The sequence below is a fragment of the Polypterus senegalus genome, chromosome 5 (genome assembly GCF_016835505.1).
Source record: "Polypterus senegalus isolate Bchr_013 chromosome 5, ASM1683550v1, whole genome shotgun sequence".
NCBI classification, from domain to species: domain Eukaryota; kingdom Metazoa; phylum Chordata; class Cladistia; order Polypteriformes; family Polypteridae; genus Polypterus; species Polypterus senegalus.
Window position 1 is genome coordinate 177,595,198 of NC_053158.1, and position 21,650 is coordinate 177,616,847.

Genomic DNA, 21,650 nt, shown 5'->3' on the forward strand with positions numbered 1-21,650 from the left:
TTTGCATTTTATGTTTAAGATTTTAATTTGTTAATTATTCAGTAAGCAATTCTGGTGCTTTAATTAGTGCTGTTATTCAGTGATTAATTAACTTTTCCTTCTAAGTGTTAAGAAAATACTTAGGAATTCTAACTACCTAAACAGGCACTCGTATTTTTTAATCAATTAGTAGTAATGATTTAGTTGTACGCAGGTGGTTGATTATCTATTTGGTAAAGTTTTTTAGAACGTTTAGTTCCCGTAGCGTCCTTATAATGACAAGTTAAATGTCATCTATGCACACACAGACTGAGCTTATACGGTTTTTCTGTTGGCAATTAAAAATATGTTTTGAGTTTCTCCTCTGTAATAAAACTTTACACTGGATGAAATGTTCCAATATAAATACTATCATTCCTCCTTAAAAATGCAATTGTTATAAAACATCTTATAAGTAAACTCTCTCAACTTAACTTTTTTGTCCTCTTTCTAAAGGGACACATTCTAAAGTATTGTATTTTTTCCAAATATAAATAAACATCTATACATGTTCACCAACAACTATATTATAGATAGATTTAATGACAAATAAAAAATGCCTGTATATAACTATGACACACATTCTTAACATAAATTCTTTCTAAAGCAAATAATCTCTTTTTTCTTTTCTGTTTAATCTCAGATAATGATATCATGTCCATTTTCATCCTCATTTTTCTCTTCTACCTTTCAGCAACACTGTCACTATACATGAATTTCTTCACCAGACAATATTTACGTGCTGCCTTTGAATTGTATCATCCACTCACTGTAATTTTTTTGGAAGGCTCATCTACCAGACCTTTAACAGACAAACATGATTGTTCCGATATCCGCCCCCTCTAAGACGCATTGTTGATCTGTGCAGTCAAACCAATTGCAGTTTTATGACTAGAATTTATTTCCCCTCCCCTGAGCTTGCCTTTGCATCCTTCGTTGCACTTTACCACTGCACCATCCCCTTGAGTTCATCATTGTTTAGCTCGCTGCTGGTGTGTAAGCGACACCAGTCTTATTAATTAATAGTCCCAGAGGGACTTGGAAAGCAGAGAAGCATAGGACAAGGCAAGTGCAGTGACAGATGCTCGCTCTGTCAAAGACGTGCTGGCTATCAATCACCTGGCCACTTCTGTTCCTCCCTTTGCAAACAGCCGGTGAAGGAGTGGAGGAAGAGAAGATGGCGTGGGACCTGCATCCATGTTCATTTCTCTCCCTCCTTGGGACTTTCTCGGTGCTGCTATCTCTCTACATGTCTGTGGTGGTTCCACAGATCCCAGACCCCGAGGTAAGTACAGCTCTGTCTGCCTTCTCTAAATAGCGTCATCAAGTTACAAATGAATCCTGGAGTGACAGGAACCCATTACCTGAGAAGAGCTTTGAGAATTTAAGGTGGTGCAAATGTTTCACAATGAAACAATGGAAGCTTCAGGCCACCAAATAGACAGACAGACCTTAAGCAGGGCAAATGATGACGGCATGCTCGGAAATAACAACCTGCAAGGAATGACTGTGAATAATTTGACAATACAAGGTTTTCTTCTTTGTTTTTGTTTTTTTTTTGTTCTAATCAAACTCTCGGATTCCAAATTTTAGGGAGAGTTATTGCATTTTGCAACTGTGAAGAAAAGTCTTTAAAAACACCTGTAACATGTTACAGATATGACTACAATACAATGCAGAATTATTTGTTCTGTTTAGTTAGAGCATTAGTTGCTTTGTTGGCAGCATTTGATGGGCTATTATTTCATGATTAAAAATGGGTTAATCATGAAATTCAGAAAACAGCAGAATCTACAATCTGTATCTGTAATGCTCAGCAAAAAGAAATAAAAGAGCTCTTGAAAATGAAAATGTTTAATGCTTTAGAAGATGTGAAACTTTTATTAAAATAAGTATATTTTTAAGAAAAAGCTCAATACGTGCTTGAGGGAAAAAAGTACAGTATGTTACTTCAGAATTCTATCACTAAACTTGCTTTATAAAGTTGAATCAATCATCTTTGCTAAAATCCATCCATCCTTTCACCGAGTTTTTAGACTGGCATTTTACCATTCCAGTGTTACCAGCAGTTTGCTGAGGGAATGCCATCCATCACAGGGCACACTTACTTATGCTGAAGCAAAAGCATGACTATAAATGAAGTATTATTGAGCTTCTCTTTGACCATTTAAAATATGCGATTAACATTTTTAATTAGAGATTTATTACAGAATGGTTGGATACATTTTTCAAATGCACTTTATTTTTTCAAGTGTCAATAACAGCATACATCTCGACAAGTCATTTTTTGGGAATACGAGCTTACAGCGAACCACCAGATGTGCAATAAATCTGTCATGCTAAATATAAATAAGAATAAAAAGTAGATACCACAAGAAGTTAGAGAGTATCAGAATGAACTAGACAAATCAAAGAGACAGACATAGGTCGCCACTTGGTACAACAGTGATCGACAAAATAGGAAAAGAAGATGCAAACCTGGGAGTAAAACTTTCACAGGTAGCAGGCCGAGTTAGCGCAGTATACAACAACACCAGGTCAGTTTTTTAGACTATTGTACTGTGTGCTTGAAATCATTTGTGCATGAAGCCATTAAATAGCTCAAAATGCTGCAGTGGCTTAGTGGAATGATAGTCAGCCTTGCCATTGTACAGCTGTACAGTGTGGTTTTCCTTCCTTCAAATCAGAGCCGATTCATTGTTTGTGACGAGTCTGCATATTCTCCTCAAGTCGGTGTGGTTTTCCTTACGTATCTTAAAGGTGTACTGTAAACAGCCATCTGCTCCACAAAGTGCATTGTACTGTATTGTACTGTATAGCCCTATAACCATACAGTATACAGCGTTTCTAATAAATATTCACTCCATTCTGACATTGTTATGTAGCATTGAATCGTAATGGATTTAATTTGGCTTTTTGGACACTGGTCAACAGAAAAAAGATTCTTGAATGTCAAAGTGAAAACAGATCCCTGCAAGGTGGTGTCTAAATGTTTTAGTAATTGTGAAGTATTATACATAGGAAATAAAAAAGTAGGTTTGAAAACACAATGGAGGGAGGTCTGGAAATCAAAAATACACCTTATGAGAAGGACTTTAGAGTTATAGTGGATTTGTCACTGTCAATCTCCAGACAGTGTTCTGAAGCCATAAAAAAGATTAACATAATGTTATATAAAGTTATATAGCACAGTCTCACCAACTATGGAAAAACCCAGTATGTCACATCTTTCAAGTTTTTGGCAAATTGAGAAAATGTTGCCCCTATAATTAACAAACTCTAGATTTCATTTTTCCTGAGGTTCACATACGCAATACAGTGATCCCTCGCTGTATCACGCTTCGACTTTCGCGGCTTCACTCTATCGCGGATTTTAAATGTAAGCATATCTAAATATATATCACAGATTTTTCACTGGTTCGCGGATTTCTTCGGACAATGGGTCTTTTAATTTTTGGTACATGCTTCCTCAGTTTGTTTGCCCAGTTGATTTCATACAAGGGACGCTATTGGCGGATGACTTAGAAGCTACCCAATCAGAGCATGTATTACATATTAACTAAAACTCCTCAATGATATAAGATATGCTTCCCGTGCGGTGCTTGATTGTTTGCTTTTCTCTGTCTCTCTCACCCTCTCTGACATTCTCTGCGACTGACTGAGGGGGTGTGAGCAGAGGTGCTGTTTGCACAGAGGCTGTTTGCCTAGACGATACGGACACTCCTCTACAAAATGCCGCTTTATCACGGTGCTTCGGCATACTTAAAAGCACATACTGATTTTTTGATTGTTTGCTTTTATCTCGCTCTCTCTCTCTCTGACATTCTCTGCTCCTGACGGCGCTCCTTTGAAGAGAAGATATGTTTGCATTCTTTTAATTGTGAGAAAGAACTGTCATCTCTGTCTTCTCATGTCACAGTTTAAACTTTTGACTAAAGGGTGTTATTTCATGCCTAGAGGGCTCTAATAATGTTAACAGTGTGTGAGAGTTTATAAGGGCTTAAAATATATAAAAATAACCATACAAACATATGGTTTCTACTTCGAGGATTTTCATCTATTGTGGGGGTTTCTGGAACGCAACCCCCGCGATCGAGGAGGAATTATTGTATTGTTTTTTGACAAATCAACAACTGCTGCCATTTAAATCACTCACATTTAAATCACGTGATCATAATCCAACATTTTCATTGGTAGGCAGTCTTTCCTCATTGGTCAGTGGATTTGCTAGGGTTTTTATCTTGCAGTATGTAAACTTCTGCGTACATACTAGCTTCTTCTTCTTCTTGTGTTATAACCGGAATAAAGACATATTTGGCTGTCACCGCTACCTTATAACATCAGGAAAGTCCTGACTCCAAAAACAAAAAAAAATGGCAGTTACTAGGTTTTTCCATTGCATGTGAGCAATATGTAGCGTACAAGTTAAAGAGGTTATACTCAAGCTTTATAACGCACTGGTTAGACCTCATCTGGACTACTGTGTGCAGCCTGGTCTCCAGGCTTCAAAAATGAAGCAGCAGCACTAGAGAAAGTCCAGAGAAGTATGACTAGGCAGATTCCAGGGGATGAATTATGAGGAAAGATTAAAAGAGTTGAGCCTTTACAGTTTAAGCAAAAGAAGATTAAGAGGAGACGTGATTTGAAGTGTTTAAAATTATGAAGGTAAAAACGACAGGTTGGATTGTGACTGATACTTTAAAATGAGTTCATCAAGAACACAGAGACACAGTTGGAAACTCCTTAAAGGTAAATTTCACACAAACATTAGGGAGTTTTTCTTCACCCAGAGAAGCACAGACACTTGGAATAAGATACCAAGTAGCGTAGTAGAAAGTAGGATCTTAGGCACCTACAGTATAAAACTAGACTTGATATTTATTTTTGACTTTCTCTTGTACAAGTGGATAGGACTGGCAAGGTTTCTTGGGCTGATTGGCCTGTTCTTGTCTACATTGTTCTAATGTTCTAAATGAAGTACAAATATTAAACAAAATAATTGCCATACTGTATTCACATAAGTATGTGCCCTCCCTTTAATATGACACACCTAAATCATCCCCAGTTGGTTTTATAAATCACAAAATGATCTCACTGGAGATCAGCTATCTATAGTCCAGCTGTTTCAGCTGATTTTAGTATAAATGTACCTGTATCTGGAAGGTATAACTTGTGGAGAGTTAGTTTGGCTGCCTAATCTACACAATAAAGAGAAGAGAATATGCCAAGCAACCCTGTGAAAAGATGATTGTAAAGCAAAGGTCAGTGGATGGAGACACGTGATTTTCCTTGGAGTACAGTTAAATCAATCATTAAGAAATGGAAAGAGTGTCACAGTTGTAAATCTGCTCGTCCACAAAAAGTGAGTGATTGTGCAAGAATATGACTAGCGAGGGAAGACACTAAGAGATCTATGAGAACTCTGGAGGAATTACAAGCTACAGAGGCTGAGATTGGGGAGGCTGTACATACAAATGCTGCATGGGTGCTTTACCAGTTGCAGCAAAGTTATGGGAGTTATGCCAGTTATGAGAGAGGGAAAAAACACACCATGACATTTTTGTTGGAGTTTACCAGATGTCACATGGAAGATTCTGAAGTCAGCAAGAAAAGGTTCTATGGTCTCATGAGACCAAAATTGATCTTTTTGGCCATCAGACTAAACATCATGCTTGAACACAGTTCATTATCAAAAACACACCATCCCCACAGTGAAGTATGATGGTGTCAGTATCTTTTCTGAAGGACACCCTAGGAAGGCTTGTGAAGATAGAAGGTAAAATATAAAAATACAGGGAAAACCTGGAGGAAAATCTGTCTTGACTAAACCTGTGCGTCGGGAGAAGATTTGTTTTCCAGCAATGACTTAAAAACAAAAATGTCAATGTTCTGGAGTGGCAGAGTCGAAGTCCAACTGAGCATTTGTACCTGCTGGTCTTGAAAAAGGTCATCCACTCAGAACCCCCATGCAAATTAACAGAGCATGAGCAGTTTTAAAAGAAGAACAGAGAAAAAAATGAAAATGTCCAGATGTGCAAAGCTGATAGAGAAAGAGAAAAAGAGAGAAGAGAAAAAGAGACCTGTCCACACAGACTCAAGGCTTTCAAAACAGTCAAAGGTGCATCTACTAAATACTGATTTGAAAGGAGTAAATACTTACACTACATGATTCGTTATTTTGTGGTTTATATTACTAGGGTGTTGTACCGTGTTAGCCATTATGAATGTAGTGAGAAGTCAAGCAAAATGAAACCTTTTATTGGCTAACTAAAAAGATTACAATATGCAAGCTTTAGAGGCAACTCGGGCCCCTTCTTCAGGCAAGATGTAATAATAATTATAATAACAATAATAATAGGTTTTACATTTAAATAGTGCTTTTTGCATAACAATAAAACAAGTGGGTGAACACTATTTATAGGCACCATATACAGGGTGTCCCAATAACACGTATACAGACTTTGCATGATTATAAATACAATGTTAATTAAGACAACACTGCAACTGGTGCTGTTTATTATGCTGCAGGAATCTGTCATGCCACGCATTCGAAAGGAGTTTGGGGATGACGACCAGTTTTATTTCCAGCACCTCCTCACTACCATCATGATGAGAGGGCCTATCTTGATGAAAATCTGCCAAACAAATGGATTGGGCAAGAAAGGTAGCCCTCATGTTTACCAGACTTCATGGCAATGGAATTTTTTTTTATCTCACAAAAATGCAACAACTGATAAATTGAAAGCAGTTAATGAAAGAGAATCTACCCAAATACAAAATTAAAAGATTTATCCATTGGTCTGCGTTATCAGCAGTGCCTGGACTAGAGCAGCCAGTAGTACACTTGTAATGACTAATTCTATATTTGTCTTCTTTAATTTGAATTATAAGATATACAGTATCTTAATAACCTTTTATTCATAATCATTCAAAGTCTGTATATATTTTTTGGGACATCTGGTATATCCATGCATTATCCAGCCTGCTATATCCTAACTACAGGGTCACAGGGATCTGCTGGAGCCAATCCCAGCCAACACAGGGTGCAATGAAGGAAACAAACCCACTGCAGGGCTGTGTGGCTGCCATAAATTTTAAGAGCCTGGTGAGAGATTGGAGGAAGCAAGAATTTGTGAACGAACACATCCACACTAGGGACAATTTAGAATCGCCAATCCACTGAACCTGCATGTCTTTGGACAGTGGGAGGAAATCCGAGCACCCGTCGGAAACCCACGCAGACACGGGGAGAACATGCAAAATCCACAAAAGGCGCAAGGCAGGAAACAAACCCTGGGCAGGGCACCAGCCCATCGCAGCACCTGGTATATGTTTATCTTTTATTTAAATATAGTTATTCACTTTCATGACTGAGCCTGTTAGGTGCTTTATATGTGCACAGTAAGGTTGATGACAAAGTGGTTGGGGACATAGCCATAGAAGCAAAATGAATAAGTAGGTAACTAGCCATAGATGTCTATCACTTGACAAACTCACTCACACACCCCTAATCAGCCTGATGTCTTTCTAATCTCAGTGTTGTAAAGATATGGAGCTAGAGAAAAACTCTCTCAGATATTAGGAGAAAACTAAGACTGCACAGTGGCCAAGCAGGGATTTGAACACAGTCTCCTCCAACTCTGAGGCAGGAAAGGTAATCATTCTACCATAATGCTGTTCACTTGGAAAGTTTATTAGTGTCAATTGAAAGTACTGTATATACTCACGTATAAGTCGGGTCTTGAAACCTGAAAAATCAATCAAAAAATCAGACCTCGACTTATACGCCCGTTCAAAAATGTGACACTTAATTTTTTTTTTTTACATCTTCTTGCTTCCTCCAGTCTCTCACCAGGCTCTCAAAATTTATGGCAGCAGCACAGTTACCAATTTATTTTGCCACTTCAACAACTTTTAATTTAAATCCAGCTTCATATTTTCTTCTGATCGAATGCTCCATCGTAGATAAGGGATTCTCTTACGATAAACGTGTATGAGGATGTGAGATACAATAAACACAAAACAGTGCAAACATCGCTTCGGAATAGTTTACCATGTAGTCACATAGGCACAATACATAGAAAAAAAGGCAGTGTGCTCTATGGTTACTCTCAGGTGGGTGTTAGCATATCATAATCTCTTGCACCAATAACGTGAGTTTTCCACATTCAACTTTATAACAGCATTATAAAATACAGGAAACTATACAGTAAAATCAAGCCCCAACTTATCCGCGGGAGAGCTTAAACACGAGTATATATGGTAGACTGGATGGCTTTGATATGATGATATGATTTAATATGAAGATCTTGAGAACCCAATAACCTTCAAAAGAGAATATTACCCTTTACTTTAATCTATTGAAGATTTTGAATTTGACATGAAAGTAAGCTACATTTATTTTTTTGCTTGATGTTGTTTATGCCCTGTTTGGAAAATTATAGTGTGAGGTTCAGTGCCTTGACTTTACTACCAATGGGATGAGAAACTGTAGAAGAAGGGACTGGGGAAGGAGGGCATGCTAATGATTTACACCAATAAAATGAGACTGCTTTGTACCGATAACAAAAAGAAAAATCATCATTTTACAAACAGATAGTCAACGTCCCTCCAGGCAGTAAGGATCAACTGTCTCTGGAAAGTTTAATTATGTCTGGCGCCTTCATGCAAAGGTTGATTCAGTGATTCTAATCAACCTAATCCTAATGTCTAGTGGGATGTGGTAGGAAGCCAGGATACTGGGGGATAAAGACCACCTAGACATAAGAATTTGCAAAGTCCACAGAGATGTTGACCCAGATCAGGATTCGAGTGCTATGAAGAAGCTGCCCTCACCCTACACTCTGCCACCCTGAAGTCCTATTTTAAAAAGTGGTCTGATATGAACTTGCACACTTCCCACCATCTCTCATTCTGTTGATCAGGGGAGCTCATATTCCCAGATTTACACAAAGATTTCAATGTAAGCACAGCAACATCAAAGAATCCATATTTTTATGACATTCAAGGTCCAAACTCACCCACATCTCAGTGCATCCTGCTTGACAAAATTCAGACTTTACAAATGCACTTGTCAAAATATTTGGATTTCAAGAAAAGGAAATATATTGGCTCTAATGTACAACTTGAAAACAGAATCGATTTCTTCCTGCATTAAATCAGCTGCGCATATCAGGTTATACATGTGTATATTGGCTGGATATTTGAAACTGTGGAGATTTGCAGGAAAGAGCCAGAAAGGTCTGACAATGGGCATTTAGACCTTCACATTCTTATCTCATCACTTAATCTCATTTCATGGTGTAATGCATTGTTTGTATCTGAGGTCAATTTCTCACGTTAAAAGATTTAAAATGAAAAAGAAAAGCATCTAGCGTAAATGATATCATGAATTGAAAGTAGTCTGCTGAGCTAAAACCTTGAAGTGTACTGTGTTTGAAATACTTTTAAAAATAATTGTCTATTGTCTGAAGTGTGAATATTAGCTTTTGGTCTAAAATAAATCGGGTGAGCTCTTCCCAAGCTTTTTCACTGTTCTGTCTGCTGTGGGTTAGATGCTTAGATGAGAGATTCCTAACTCAGTCCTAGAAAAACACTGCCAATGGTCATTTCTGTTTATTTACTTTCCATCAGATCGTCACTGCTTAAAGTTTCAATTTGGTTAGATATCTGCTCTCATTTGGCAGAGTCTCAGCTTTTCAATGCTTGTTATAAAATCACATTTGACCAGGCAAGCAGGTTTTAATGGACTGCAGTGTCTCTTTTCACTTGAAGCAAACTTTCTTGTTAACTGGATGACCAGTAACTCAGTGAGCATCACGGGTTCAAATTCTACACCTGGCTGTTCACTGTGTGGAATTTTCACATTTTCTTCATGACTCCAAATTAAGTGCTAGTTTGATTGGTGATTCCAAATTGGCACAAAGGGGTTGCATACATGAGCCCTGCTATGAATACGCACCTCATCCTGGGTTAGTTCCTGACTTGCACCTCATGCTTCTGGAATAGCCATTGACTTCCTACAACCCCGAACTGGATTAAAGGGGGTGTGCGAATGTTTCAAGACCAAGATTGGGCCACTGCCTGGGTAGAGTTTGCACATTTCTACTGCATCTATGTGAGGTTTTATTTAAGATCTTCCGGTTTTCCCTCCCATGGATTTTTGGGTTGAATGCTAATTCCTAATTAGCCCATTTTGAATGACCAGGGACTTATTCTGAGTTTTTATTTTTGTTTTGTTTTTATTTTGTAACTGATGCTGCTTGGATAGACTACCCTAAAGTGGATTAAGTTGGTTTGAGAAAGTCATATTATGTTGCTATGTTTCTTCTTTTTAGCTGTTATTATTGGTTCTAAGTAATCCATCCACCTTTTATTAAATCAACGTAATCCTGTTCAATGACATTAGAATATTAGAACAGATTTGATGAAATGCTCAACTGACATTGCAGAATTTGAGTAATCATCAAGATGCAAAACATATGCAGTGCATTTTTGTGTATTACTAGAAGGTTCGCCCCCTGCTCGCTTTGCTCGCCAACCCCCCCGGCCTACACTATGCGCCAGCCACTTCACCCCAAGGAGATACGGTCGCTCCTCCGAATTTCCTCTTAAATGGCGATGCAATGCAAATCGAATCAAATCAAATTGAATGGCACTTTCAACATTAAAAGCCGGTACAGCAGCTGTCCTACTCTTTGTCTTTTATTTCTGGCTCCTGGCATGGTTAAATCTCTTGGCACAAAGTCTTGTCTTGCGGGACGTGAGTTCTTGATATTTTTTAATTTACGATTAAAAAACGGAATAAGAATCTGAAAATCTAACAACATCACATTAAAGTTTGATAAATTCTGGAAAGTATGATAACAAACATATACTGTATATGTAGGTTTTAACATAAGCCCAATTTAAAGTGTGACAAAAAACATCACATAAAATCATTGCACAAAATCGTTGCACTTTTAGGCTTAGCATTTTATATATATAGAGTAGATATTTAATTATAAGACTGATGGTCGATATTTCATGCCACTCTGTAAAGAAAGCGAATGTTTGAAGTGCATAGGGATCATTTTTTCTTGAGACCATTGCTCCCATCTATTGGAGAAAACCAAACAATAAATGCTAGGTGACTATCGTCTACATTTGTCTTTTACACCCTGATGTCAGAACATTAGAACAATTTTATTACAAACTGGCCAGTCAGCCCAAAATGCCTGTTGATCTTATTCACTTAGATTCATTTATCCATTTTCCAACCCGCTGAATCCAAACACAGGGTCACGGGGGTCCGCTGGAGCCAATCCCAGCCAACACAGGGCGCAAGGCAGGAACCAATCCTGGGCAGGGTACCAACCCCCTACAGGACACACACACTAACACACTAAAGACATTTTAGAATCGCAAAATTCACTTCGATTTTCCAAATAATGCTAAGTTGAGTTTAAAGGTCCCTAAAGAAAACTGTCTTTCACATTTATTTGTTAAGTTATTCCATGTTCAAATCCTGTACCCGGATATGGTTTGTGTTGGGTTTACACATTTTCCCCATTGCATGCTTTTCCTTCCATTTTATGTGATTGCACTGAATCTCAACAGTTTGCTGCACAGATGGGCCAGTGCTGCCCAACATTGTCTGTAGGAACTAGCTCCTTATATATCAGTCCACACAGTGATGTTCTAATACTCGACCTTCCACACCTTCTGACCCTTCCACAAGGCCTGTTATTCCACTACCTTCATTGTGGTTGTCTGAAAAACCTTAGCTTGCAGGTTTTAATATGACTCAGCAGTTTGCTTTCTGTTCTAGCCAGCTTGTAGACTTGTTCAGTGGTCATCAGCTTCATCCATGATATTCTCAGCAATTTCCTGATGCATTTGTTTTCAAAAGCCTAGAGGGTTCTCTTTTCTTCATTCTTCAGCATCCAGGCATCACATTCATAATTTGCTACTGACCAGAAAAAAAAACTTTCATCAAGCACAGTTCCTGGTGGTTCAATATCCAATTCAACTTAACCATTATTGTTATGCTCATGGTCAGCTTCAACCTTCATTTGTCACCCTACTCCCCAGATACACAAAAACGTCCATCTGCTTCAACCTTCCTCCAATTATCATTATTCTACATACCACATCAGTGTTTGTCATCATTCCTTTCATTCTTGCTGGATTGTTCAGCATGTTATACTCCATTGCACCCCTTTTAACTTGGCACACTAGCTTCTGTATTTGTTCTGGTGACATGGCCAGTAAAAGAATGTCATGAGTGTACTCGAGATTGCTTCCACATCCTGAACATTTGTACATTCTGTGATTTTGTGACTACAAATTAGTTGGTGTGTTTGGCACCCTATGCAGGGCTGGTTCTGAACTTGCTTCCATTGCTGCCATGATATACTCTTGTCCTCATCACATTGAGTTGAAGTAAGTGGGCCTGAGAGTATTCTATTACTTTGCTATTATATACTGTAGTGCTTTTACAATTTGGTCTCTCAGAGCAATAAGCATGGGTGACATCACCTAATGGATTGATCAGCTGTCTCTGGCTGCTGTCTGTTCTTTTGTGATTGATTGATACATACATTGCAGAGATTATTTATATATCTTTAAATAATTCATTCATTTGTTTTTTTAATCTACACATTTCACCAGTCCATTTCACTCACACTTGGTAAATATAGAGTCATATTAGTCTGTCTTTAGGACCTGGAAGAAACACAAAATTCTTTGAGAAAACCTTTAGCAACATTAAGAGATTATGCAAATTCCACATAAAAAGTGGCTCCTAATAGCCCATCATGTTCAAAATGACCTATTATAGAAGCTGGCTGGAGCATATAACAAAATACTATGAAGTGTAAAGAAAACACAAACAAGTCTGCTGACCCAAAGGGCAGTGCAATCCCCTTAGTAAAGACAACTTCATTATGTTGATTAGTTCTTCATGGAGCATTATGGGAAGTAAAGTGAGAGCTGATTTACGAGGCTCCTCAGAGAGATTTCTTCTTGTCAAATCACATAATTAGAATTCAAGCACCTCTCTTTGTGAGACTCCTAGAAACTGAATGTTGACCTTCTACTTGTGTCATCTCTACGGTTGCTGTTGGGACTTTTGATTTCCTAGATACCCTACAGGAATGGATGTAAAACTGAGATCAGGCTACTGTTCTGCTGCCTCTAGTAGAACTGTCTGCTTGTCATAACCATCCTTGAATGCAGGCAGTCTTTATATTCGTGCATTGGTCGTATGATTTGGAACTAAGAGACAAAGGGAAAGAGAATTTTAATCAACTGGGTTAAATTGGGAGATTGGAAGACAATTGGGAATTCAATAATAATTCATTTATCTAGAAGGGCAACATGTGTTAAATTTTGGGTGTTGAAAGAGATAAGTGGAAGGGTTCAAAGAGACATTGAAAAGTGAGTTTTTGCTGCTGGAAAAGAGAGTTGGTGGATTAATGAAATCTTAAGGGTTGGATGGGTGAAGAAAATATGACATTGTTATATAAGAAACTGTTCTCCTCCTATGTTGTTATTTATATGTAATCTTTAAGGAGATTGTGTCCTGGGTATGACGTTGAACTGCATCCGGCCCTGCAAGCGGTCCTCCAACTTGCTTGGAAATCAATCATCAGGGTTGGGGACAGGATTGGCATTCCAGCCACTGTAAAAAAACTTCACACAGCTCTGAGACAATAGTTTAAATTAAAAAAAAAAACTCACTAATTCTGGTATGCTAAGTAGACGAATCATGTCATACATAAATTTGCAATGTTCAGACAAAAGCTATGCCGCTTTGTATTTCTGAATGGTGTGAAACCGCCATTTAATAAACTCAAAAAGGGCAGTAGGCCTCCTGGAATCCAAACAGAAGGCCAGTCCGACCCTAATTCTGGTCTTGGCCCCAGGAAAAGACCTCACCCCAGGCAGCCCAACTCCTAACTCAATAGACAAGCTTTCTGGCCTGCACAAGCCCAAAATGGGGTTTAGACCATTAATCCTTAACTTGCCACATACTTGGCGGTTAATGTGAAAATTTTAATAGAACACATTTTTTTTCATACAAAGAGCATCACAATTACTGCAACACCGATCATTTTACACACTGACAATGAACTGTAAAAACTATAAAAAAAAAAAACCTACTGCAATAATATGTACAAGGTGCAACTAACGCAATTGATGAAATTCAATAAACCACGGAGCCAACTGCGCTTGAACTAGCTGCTTGCAGGCTAGTCTAGTGCAGCAGCTGAATCCCAGGGACAGTGATGCTGATTCACTAGGGGGTGACAGTGGTCATGAGCTGACTGCTCAGCCAAAGTATGGCGTCAATTATACTCGGCTCCAGCTTGCTGGCAAGTTGCATTGAGAACCGACTATAGCCACTTCCGGTGGTTTAAGGGTTAAAGTTGAAAAAGGTTCACAAAAAATGGAAAGGGAAAAAACAAAACCTTCAGACTCACAAAACATTTTTTTAAATAGTAAAAGGTGTATTAAGAGCAATCCAAAGGATTGCAAAGAATAAGACAATAGCAAAATACAGAACAAAAGTAGGCTTACATTAAAGGCAGCATCTGAAATTTAAACCAATCAAAATAAATCACTAAACAAAGACTGTACCTTTAAACAAGAACAAGGATCAAAAATCCAGGAAATCCCCCCCCAAAAAAAAAACTTAAACAAGAAATCCAGAAATCTTACTCAGTGCTGGAGCTGCTGTGTCAACAGAAGCTCCTTGTTTTATACATTTATACATTTATACTTCATTCTACAATGGGAGAAAATTTAAAAAGAACAAAAACTTCTGACTTGGCAGTCACAATCAAAGTGAGATATTATACAGATGTATTGCTGTTGGTATTAAGTGGCGTTTCCTAACACATTTCTGCTGAATGATCATTGGCTGAAAGTCCTCAGTATTAGCAAGTCAGACAAATGCTGTGCAGCATTGTTCATAATGGCACTCAGTTTTGTTTTAATTCTGTGCTTTGCTACTATCTCCAGGGGGTCCAGAGTGCATCCCATTACTGAGCCTGCCCTTTTAATTAGCTTGTTGATTTGTTGGGTCTCTCTTGAAGTGATGTTATCAGTCGAGCATACCACAGTGCAGAAAGTTATACTGGTCATCACAGAGTTGTAGAAGATGTGAAGGATGCTATTACCCACATTAAAGTCCCCCTCTGCCTTTTCTTATGTAGTTCCTCTATGATTTGTGTCCAACCTGTCATGATGTGGACCCCCCCCAGGTACTTGTAGGAGTTGCGCCACCTCTACATCCAATCCCTGAATATTGACCGGACATGGAGGCTCTTTAAGTTTTTGGACACCTGGCCTTCACACCTACATAAGATTATTGGGCATCCCATTCCAAACAATTAGACATCAATATTGAGTCAGCCCACCCAAACCCCCTGCTTTATCATCTATAACAGCCTTCACTCTTCTGGGAAGGCTTTCCACAAGATTTTGGAGTGTGCCTGTGGGAATCTGTGTCTATTCAAACAAAAAAGTATTTGTGAGGTCAGGCACTGAAGTTGGAACAAGAAGACCCGACTCACAATCGGCATTCTAATTGATCCCAAAGGTACTAAGTAGGGTTGAGGTCAGGGCTTTGTGAAGGCACACAAAACTCGTCAAAACATTTCTTTATAGACTTTGCTTTGTGCACAGGGGCAGAATCATGCTGTTACAGAAAAGAACCTTCCCTACTCTTGTCACAAACCTGAAAGTGCACAGTTGTCTAAAATGTGTGTGTATACCGCAGGATTAACAGTATTGTTCATTGGCATAGCCCTAACCCTCAAAAACAGCTCCAGACTCCACCACCAAACCTTTCAGTTAGTACTGTGCAGTCCGGAAGGTACTGTTCTGCTGGCATCTGCTAAACCCAGTCTCTGAGACTGGCAGATAGAAAAGCATAACTCATCACTTCAGAGAACGTTTCCCCTGCTCCCGGGTCTAATGACAGCATGATTTACACCACCCCTGCCAGCACCTGATATTGATCTTAGTCTTGTGTGCCATGGAAGCCCATTTCATGAAGCTCCTAACGCGCAGTTCTTCTCCTGATGTTGCTTCCAGAGGCAGTTTGGAACTCTGTTGTGAGTGATGCAACTGAGAATACTATGCAATTTGCACCTTCGATTTGCTTCAGCACTCAGTGGCCCCACTCTGTAAGTTTGGGTGGTCTTCTGCTTCATGGTCTTACCTTTTTATGCCCTTAATTCTTCCATTTCACAGTAACAGCACATTAAGTGAAACACAGCAGATGTACAAGAGCTGAAATTCTACCTTCTGGCAAAGGTGGCATCCTATGACAGTGCCAAGCTTAAAGTCACGGAGCTCTACAGGATGACCCATTCTAATGCCAATGTTTGTCAATGGAGATTGTAAAGCTGCGTGTTTGGTTTTGTATGCCTGAAAACAATGGGAGTAACTGAAATACCAGAACTCAATGATTCAGAGGGGTGTCCACATATTTTTGGCCATATTGTATATTTCTTAAAGTGAAACAGAAGTGTTGTGTATAAGATTAAATTGAATTAAAAATGCAGACTCGCAACAGGAGGCAAATTGGAGACATACAGTAGAATGAAAAAAATGGTGGGCTCCTCAGAGTAAAAGAGCAAAGCAGAGCAGGGGATGCATTCACAAATGTAAGCAGCCCCGGTTATTAAAAAAAAATAAAAACAGATCAGAATGAAAATTGCTCTACAGGATGTGGAAATTGACTTATATGTAAAGACATGGAGGAGGGCAGGTCAAAAACGGAAGCATTCAATTGTTTTTTTATGTATATGAAATTGGAAAAATAAGACATCAACAACATTAGATCAGTTGCTTTCTAAAATGCATATACAGTACTGTATTTTTTCCTTTAAATGCTCTATTGTATTACTGAAACATCTCTTGCCGGGATTTAGTTCATCGAAAGTGTAGTGTTAACTTTAGCTGCAAGCCTTCTGTCTCTTTGCTTTCATCCCCAAATATAATTATGTAACACATCAGTTCAAAATGTAATTTCTAACCTTATTTCCTTTTCTCACCATGTCTTCTGTTGCGCATTTTCTTTATTACTCACATCAAACATTTTCATCAGGCACTGAAAGCAGACAATAAAATTAAGAAGCCCCTCATACTGCTTTATGGTGCTTTGAAAGTGTTACTTATTGAACATCCACCACAGATCTTGATCCTTGCTCTTTTGACCCATACTTTTGGGGACAGGCAGCCACCCCCTAACTCAGCCTTCATGGTATACTAGGAGGCACTGGGGCACAAATACATCAGACACTAACTGTAGAAGGTGTCTTAGACCAAATATTAGCATTCATTTATCAAAATGTGAGATGCATAAGATGGGCTGGGTGGTCAGTTCACCCAGGCCACTTTGTCTTTGTCTGTTATATCCATCCATCATCCAACCCGCTACAGTATATCCTAACTACAGGGTCATGGGGGTCTGCTGGAACCAATCCCAGCCAACACAGGGCGCAAAGCAGGAAACAAACCCGGGCAGGGTGTCAGCACACTGCAGGGCACACACACACACGCACACACACACTAAGGACAATTTAGAATCGCCAATGCACTTAAACTGAATGTCTTTGGACCGTGAGAGGAAACCGGAGCACCCGGAGGAATCCCATGCAGACACGGATAGAACATGCAAACTCCACGCAGGGAAGATTCGGGAAGCGAACCCATCCATCCATACATCCTCTTCCGCTTATCCGAGGTCGGGTCGCAGGGGTAGCAGCTTAAGCAGAGAGGCCCAGACTTCCCTCTCCCCGGCCACTTCTTCCAGCTCTTCTGTGAGAATCCCAAGGCTTTCCCAGGCCAAACGGGAGACATATGCCCTCCAGCGTGTCCTGGGTCTTGCCCGGGGCCTCCTCCCGGTAGGACGTGCCCGGAACACCTCACTAGGGACGCGTCCAGGAGGCATCCTGATCAGATGCCCGAGCCACCTCATCTGACTCCTCTCGATGCGGAGGAGCAGCGGCTCTACTCTGATCCCCTCTCGGATGACTGAGTTTCTCACCTTATCTTTAAGGGAAAGCCCAGACACCCTGCGGAGGAAACTCATTTCAGCCGCTTGTATTCGCGATCTCGTTCTTTCGGTCACTACCCATAGCTCATGACCATAGGTGCGGGTAGGAACGTAGATCGACTGGTAAATTGAGAGCTTTGCCTCACGGCTCAGTTCCTTTTTCACCACGACTGACCGATGCAGAGCCCGCATTACTGCAGATGCCGCACCAATCCGCCTGTTGATCTCACGGTCCATTCTTCACTCACTCGTGAGCAAGACCCCGAGATACTTGAATTCCTCCACTTGGGCAGGATCTCACCCCCAACCCTGAGAGGGCACTCCACCCTTTTCTGGCTGAGGACCATGGTCTCGGTGCTGATTCTCATCCCAGCCGCTTCACACTCAGCTGCGAACCGCTCTAGAGAGAGCTGAAGATCACGGCCTGATGAAGCAAACAGGATAACATCATCTGCAAAAAGCAGTGACCCAATCCTGAGTCCACCAAACCGGACCCCTTCAACACCCTGGCTGTGCCTAGAAATTCTGTCCATAAAAGTTATGAACAGAATCGGTGACAAAGGGCAGCCCTGGCGGAGTCCAACTCTCACTGGAAACGGGCTCGACTTACTGCCAGCTTACTGCGAAGTGAACCCGGGTCTCCTAACTGTGAGGCAGCAGTGCTGTTTTCCTCTACTTGGCTGTGAATAGGCCATATTTCAATTATAATGTTAATAGTCCTTATATTGTGACAAGTTTTCTTGTTACTCATTGAGATTGCTTTTGTTTTACTGTAATGTCATTTGTTTGTTTACAGTATGTATATAAATATTTTATGGTTTAACAATTGTAGATTGTACTCAGTGAAAACTGCTATGCAAAACTAAACTGAATTGAATAACATTTTCATCATTATGGAGAAACTGGAAATTCCAGCAGAACTGATGGCTTCAAAGTCTAAAATGTTTTATAGGTTACACTAATATGGACTTCGCCATATAGTCAACAATCGTTCGTAAACTATGATGTTGTCTAGTCTGTGGTGTCCTCAGTCTCTGTTGTGTCTATGCATTTTGTATATGCATATTAGATTTTCAGTAAAGGTAACCGTATGCATTTACACATTACTAGTGTGAACCTAGCAAGGGTTTCTCAACACAAAAAGCTATTGAGCATCACAATACCTGCAGTCAAGTTTCACTCAGGGAAGGCAACTCAAAATGCAATGCAGCAATGCATTTGACACTGCTTGTGCCAGTTAGGAACTCATTCAATAGATGACATAAAATTACAAATGAACTTCAACAAATGTTGTTAAAGCAAAGGAAAAAACAAATAGTAACAGATGCCACCTTATACGTGTTTGATTGGTGCAACCTGCATTTGACTCCTGTCAGTTTTACTGTACTGCTTATACGCATTAAGGCAGGGGTCTCCAATTCCAGTCCTGGAGGGCTACTGTGGCTGCAGGTTTTCATTCTAACCCTTTTCTTAATTAGTGACCAGAGTTTGCTGCTAATTAACTCTTTGCCTTAATTTTAATTGATGCACAACTTAAGACTCAGATCTGTTAATTATTTCTTTTTTTCCTTAATAAGCAACCTAACAATTTTAAGACACAGAATGAACCAACACATAAACAACAACCTGCATCCATCACACAGTAACTAAAAATAAAGAAAGGTGAAGGCCTCAGTAATGTTGATCTGCTCAGGTCCACAAAACATTTTGACAACGCTCTTAAAAAAGAAAATCAACAGTTTTGGAAATGTCTTCCATGGCAGAATGAGCACCATGGAATTAAATAATGGGTTTAATTAGTAACGAGAATTGGCTTCAAATTAAGAAACTGAATGAAGTGAAGTTGATTGGAGTTTGAGGCCCCAACTTAGTTGGTCATCTGTTGACTCACTTCACATCAGGTTTATGTTTAGGTGTCGTTTACGGAAAATAGAATCAATTCAGTGGTCAGTCTCAAGAAAAGTCAATTAAAATAAAGGGTAATAGTTAATTAGCAGCAAAAACTGGTCATTAATTAAGAAAAGAGTTAGAATGAAAACATGCAGCCACAGTAGCTCTCCAGGGTCCTCATGTATAAATGGTGCGTACAAACAAAAATGTTGTGTACGCCCGTTTCCACTCTCACATTGCGATGTATACGAAACTTGCCGTAAAATAGCATGTGAGCTAAATGCTTGGCATACGTAAGTTCTCTGCTCGGTTTTACAAACTGGCGCCACCCAGCATCAAAGCAGTGTGGTTTTCCTTTCTTTTTTAGATTCACATCCTTGACGTGGCTTTATCAAATACACATTAACCTGTAACAATATAATGGTCCATGGAATGGCCAAACTATTCCAAATACCATAGCTGCTTTAGCGTTCTTACTCTCAAGTATTTATCACACTGTATCCAGCTGTGTGGAATCACAGCTCTCAAACAGCTGATCAGAAAGAGAATTATCGGTATACAGCATCTAGCACATGCTGCCTCAGCCATGCACACAGTCTGTTGAACTGCTCTCATACGACAAACGCTTCAGAGCCGTTCATAAACAGTTTCATCCCAAGAACTATAAACGCACTCAATCAGTCCATCATGGGCATCAGTGCATTTCCGGCGCCGCGCGAGTGGAAGCCATTCCAGCAGCTCCATGTATGACTTTATCTTTTTACCTTTTTTTTTCTATTTTTCTCTATTTCACTGATCACTTCTACCACTTTCTTTTATGTGGAATTGCTTCCTGGACACTTTTTACTATTTTTACTACTTGACATAGATTTTTACACTCCGAGACTTGACTATTCAAGTAGTCAACTTAAAGCACTGAGAAGAAATGCTCACGCCGGTGTGGTTACCGATTTACCTGACAAGGTAAGAAGATGATATCAGGGCAGTCGAGCTGGCGCAAAGATAAAAGATGAGATAAAACCCAAGCAACTTGCGAGAAAATGGCGTTAGAAACCGTCGGTGCCTTCTGTGATCCTTGGAAATGTGAACTCACTGCCAAATAAGATTGACAAACTGGCTGTGCTGGTGTAAAATGTCAGAACCTACGGAGAATGCAGCTTGCTGTGTTTTAGTGAAACGTGGCTAACAACTACCATCCCAGATGCTAACGTGGAGCTACCCGGGTTTAGCACAGTTAGAGCGGACAGAGACGTGGGATGCGGAAAGGAGGAGGACTTGCTCTGTATGTGAATACAAGGTGGTGCAACTCTGGACATATAAACGTCAAAATCTCCAATTGCTGCAGAGACATCAAACTGTTGGCCATAAGTCTGCATCTTTATTACTTGCCAAGAGAGTTTGGACACGTGATTGTTGTTATTGTTTACATCCCCCCTCGAGCGAACGCGGAGATGGCGAGTGACATCATCCATTCCGCAGTTGCTAAGTTACAAACGCAGCACCCTGAGGCTCTTGTGCTAATCGCTGGAGACTTTAACCATGTAACGCTGGATAAAATATTACCTGCCTTCTTCCAGTATGTGGACTGTAACACCTGGGGAAATAGGACTATTGACCTATTGTATGCAAACATTAAAGACGCATACAGAGCCACCCCGCTGCCTGTGCTTGGGAAAGCAGATCATAACCT

At 39.7% G+C, this 21,650-nt stretch overlaps 1 protein-coding gene across 1 annotated transcript in view; it reads left to right on the top strand.

Annotated features, from left to right (window-relative positions):
- The first annotated feature begins 891 nt into the window (after positions 1-891).
- tmie (transmembrane inner ear) overlaps positions 892-21,650 on the top strand; it is a 59,571-nt gene continuing 38,812 nt past the window's right edge. Inside the window, exon 1 of the mRNA XM_039753665.1 lies at positions 892-1,303. Within this exon, the coding sequence (XP_039609599.1) occupies positions 1,100-1,303 (204 nt within the window). The 5' untranslated portion in view covers positions 892-1,099. The remainder of the gene's footprint in view (positions 1,304-21,650) is intronic.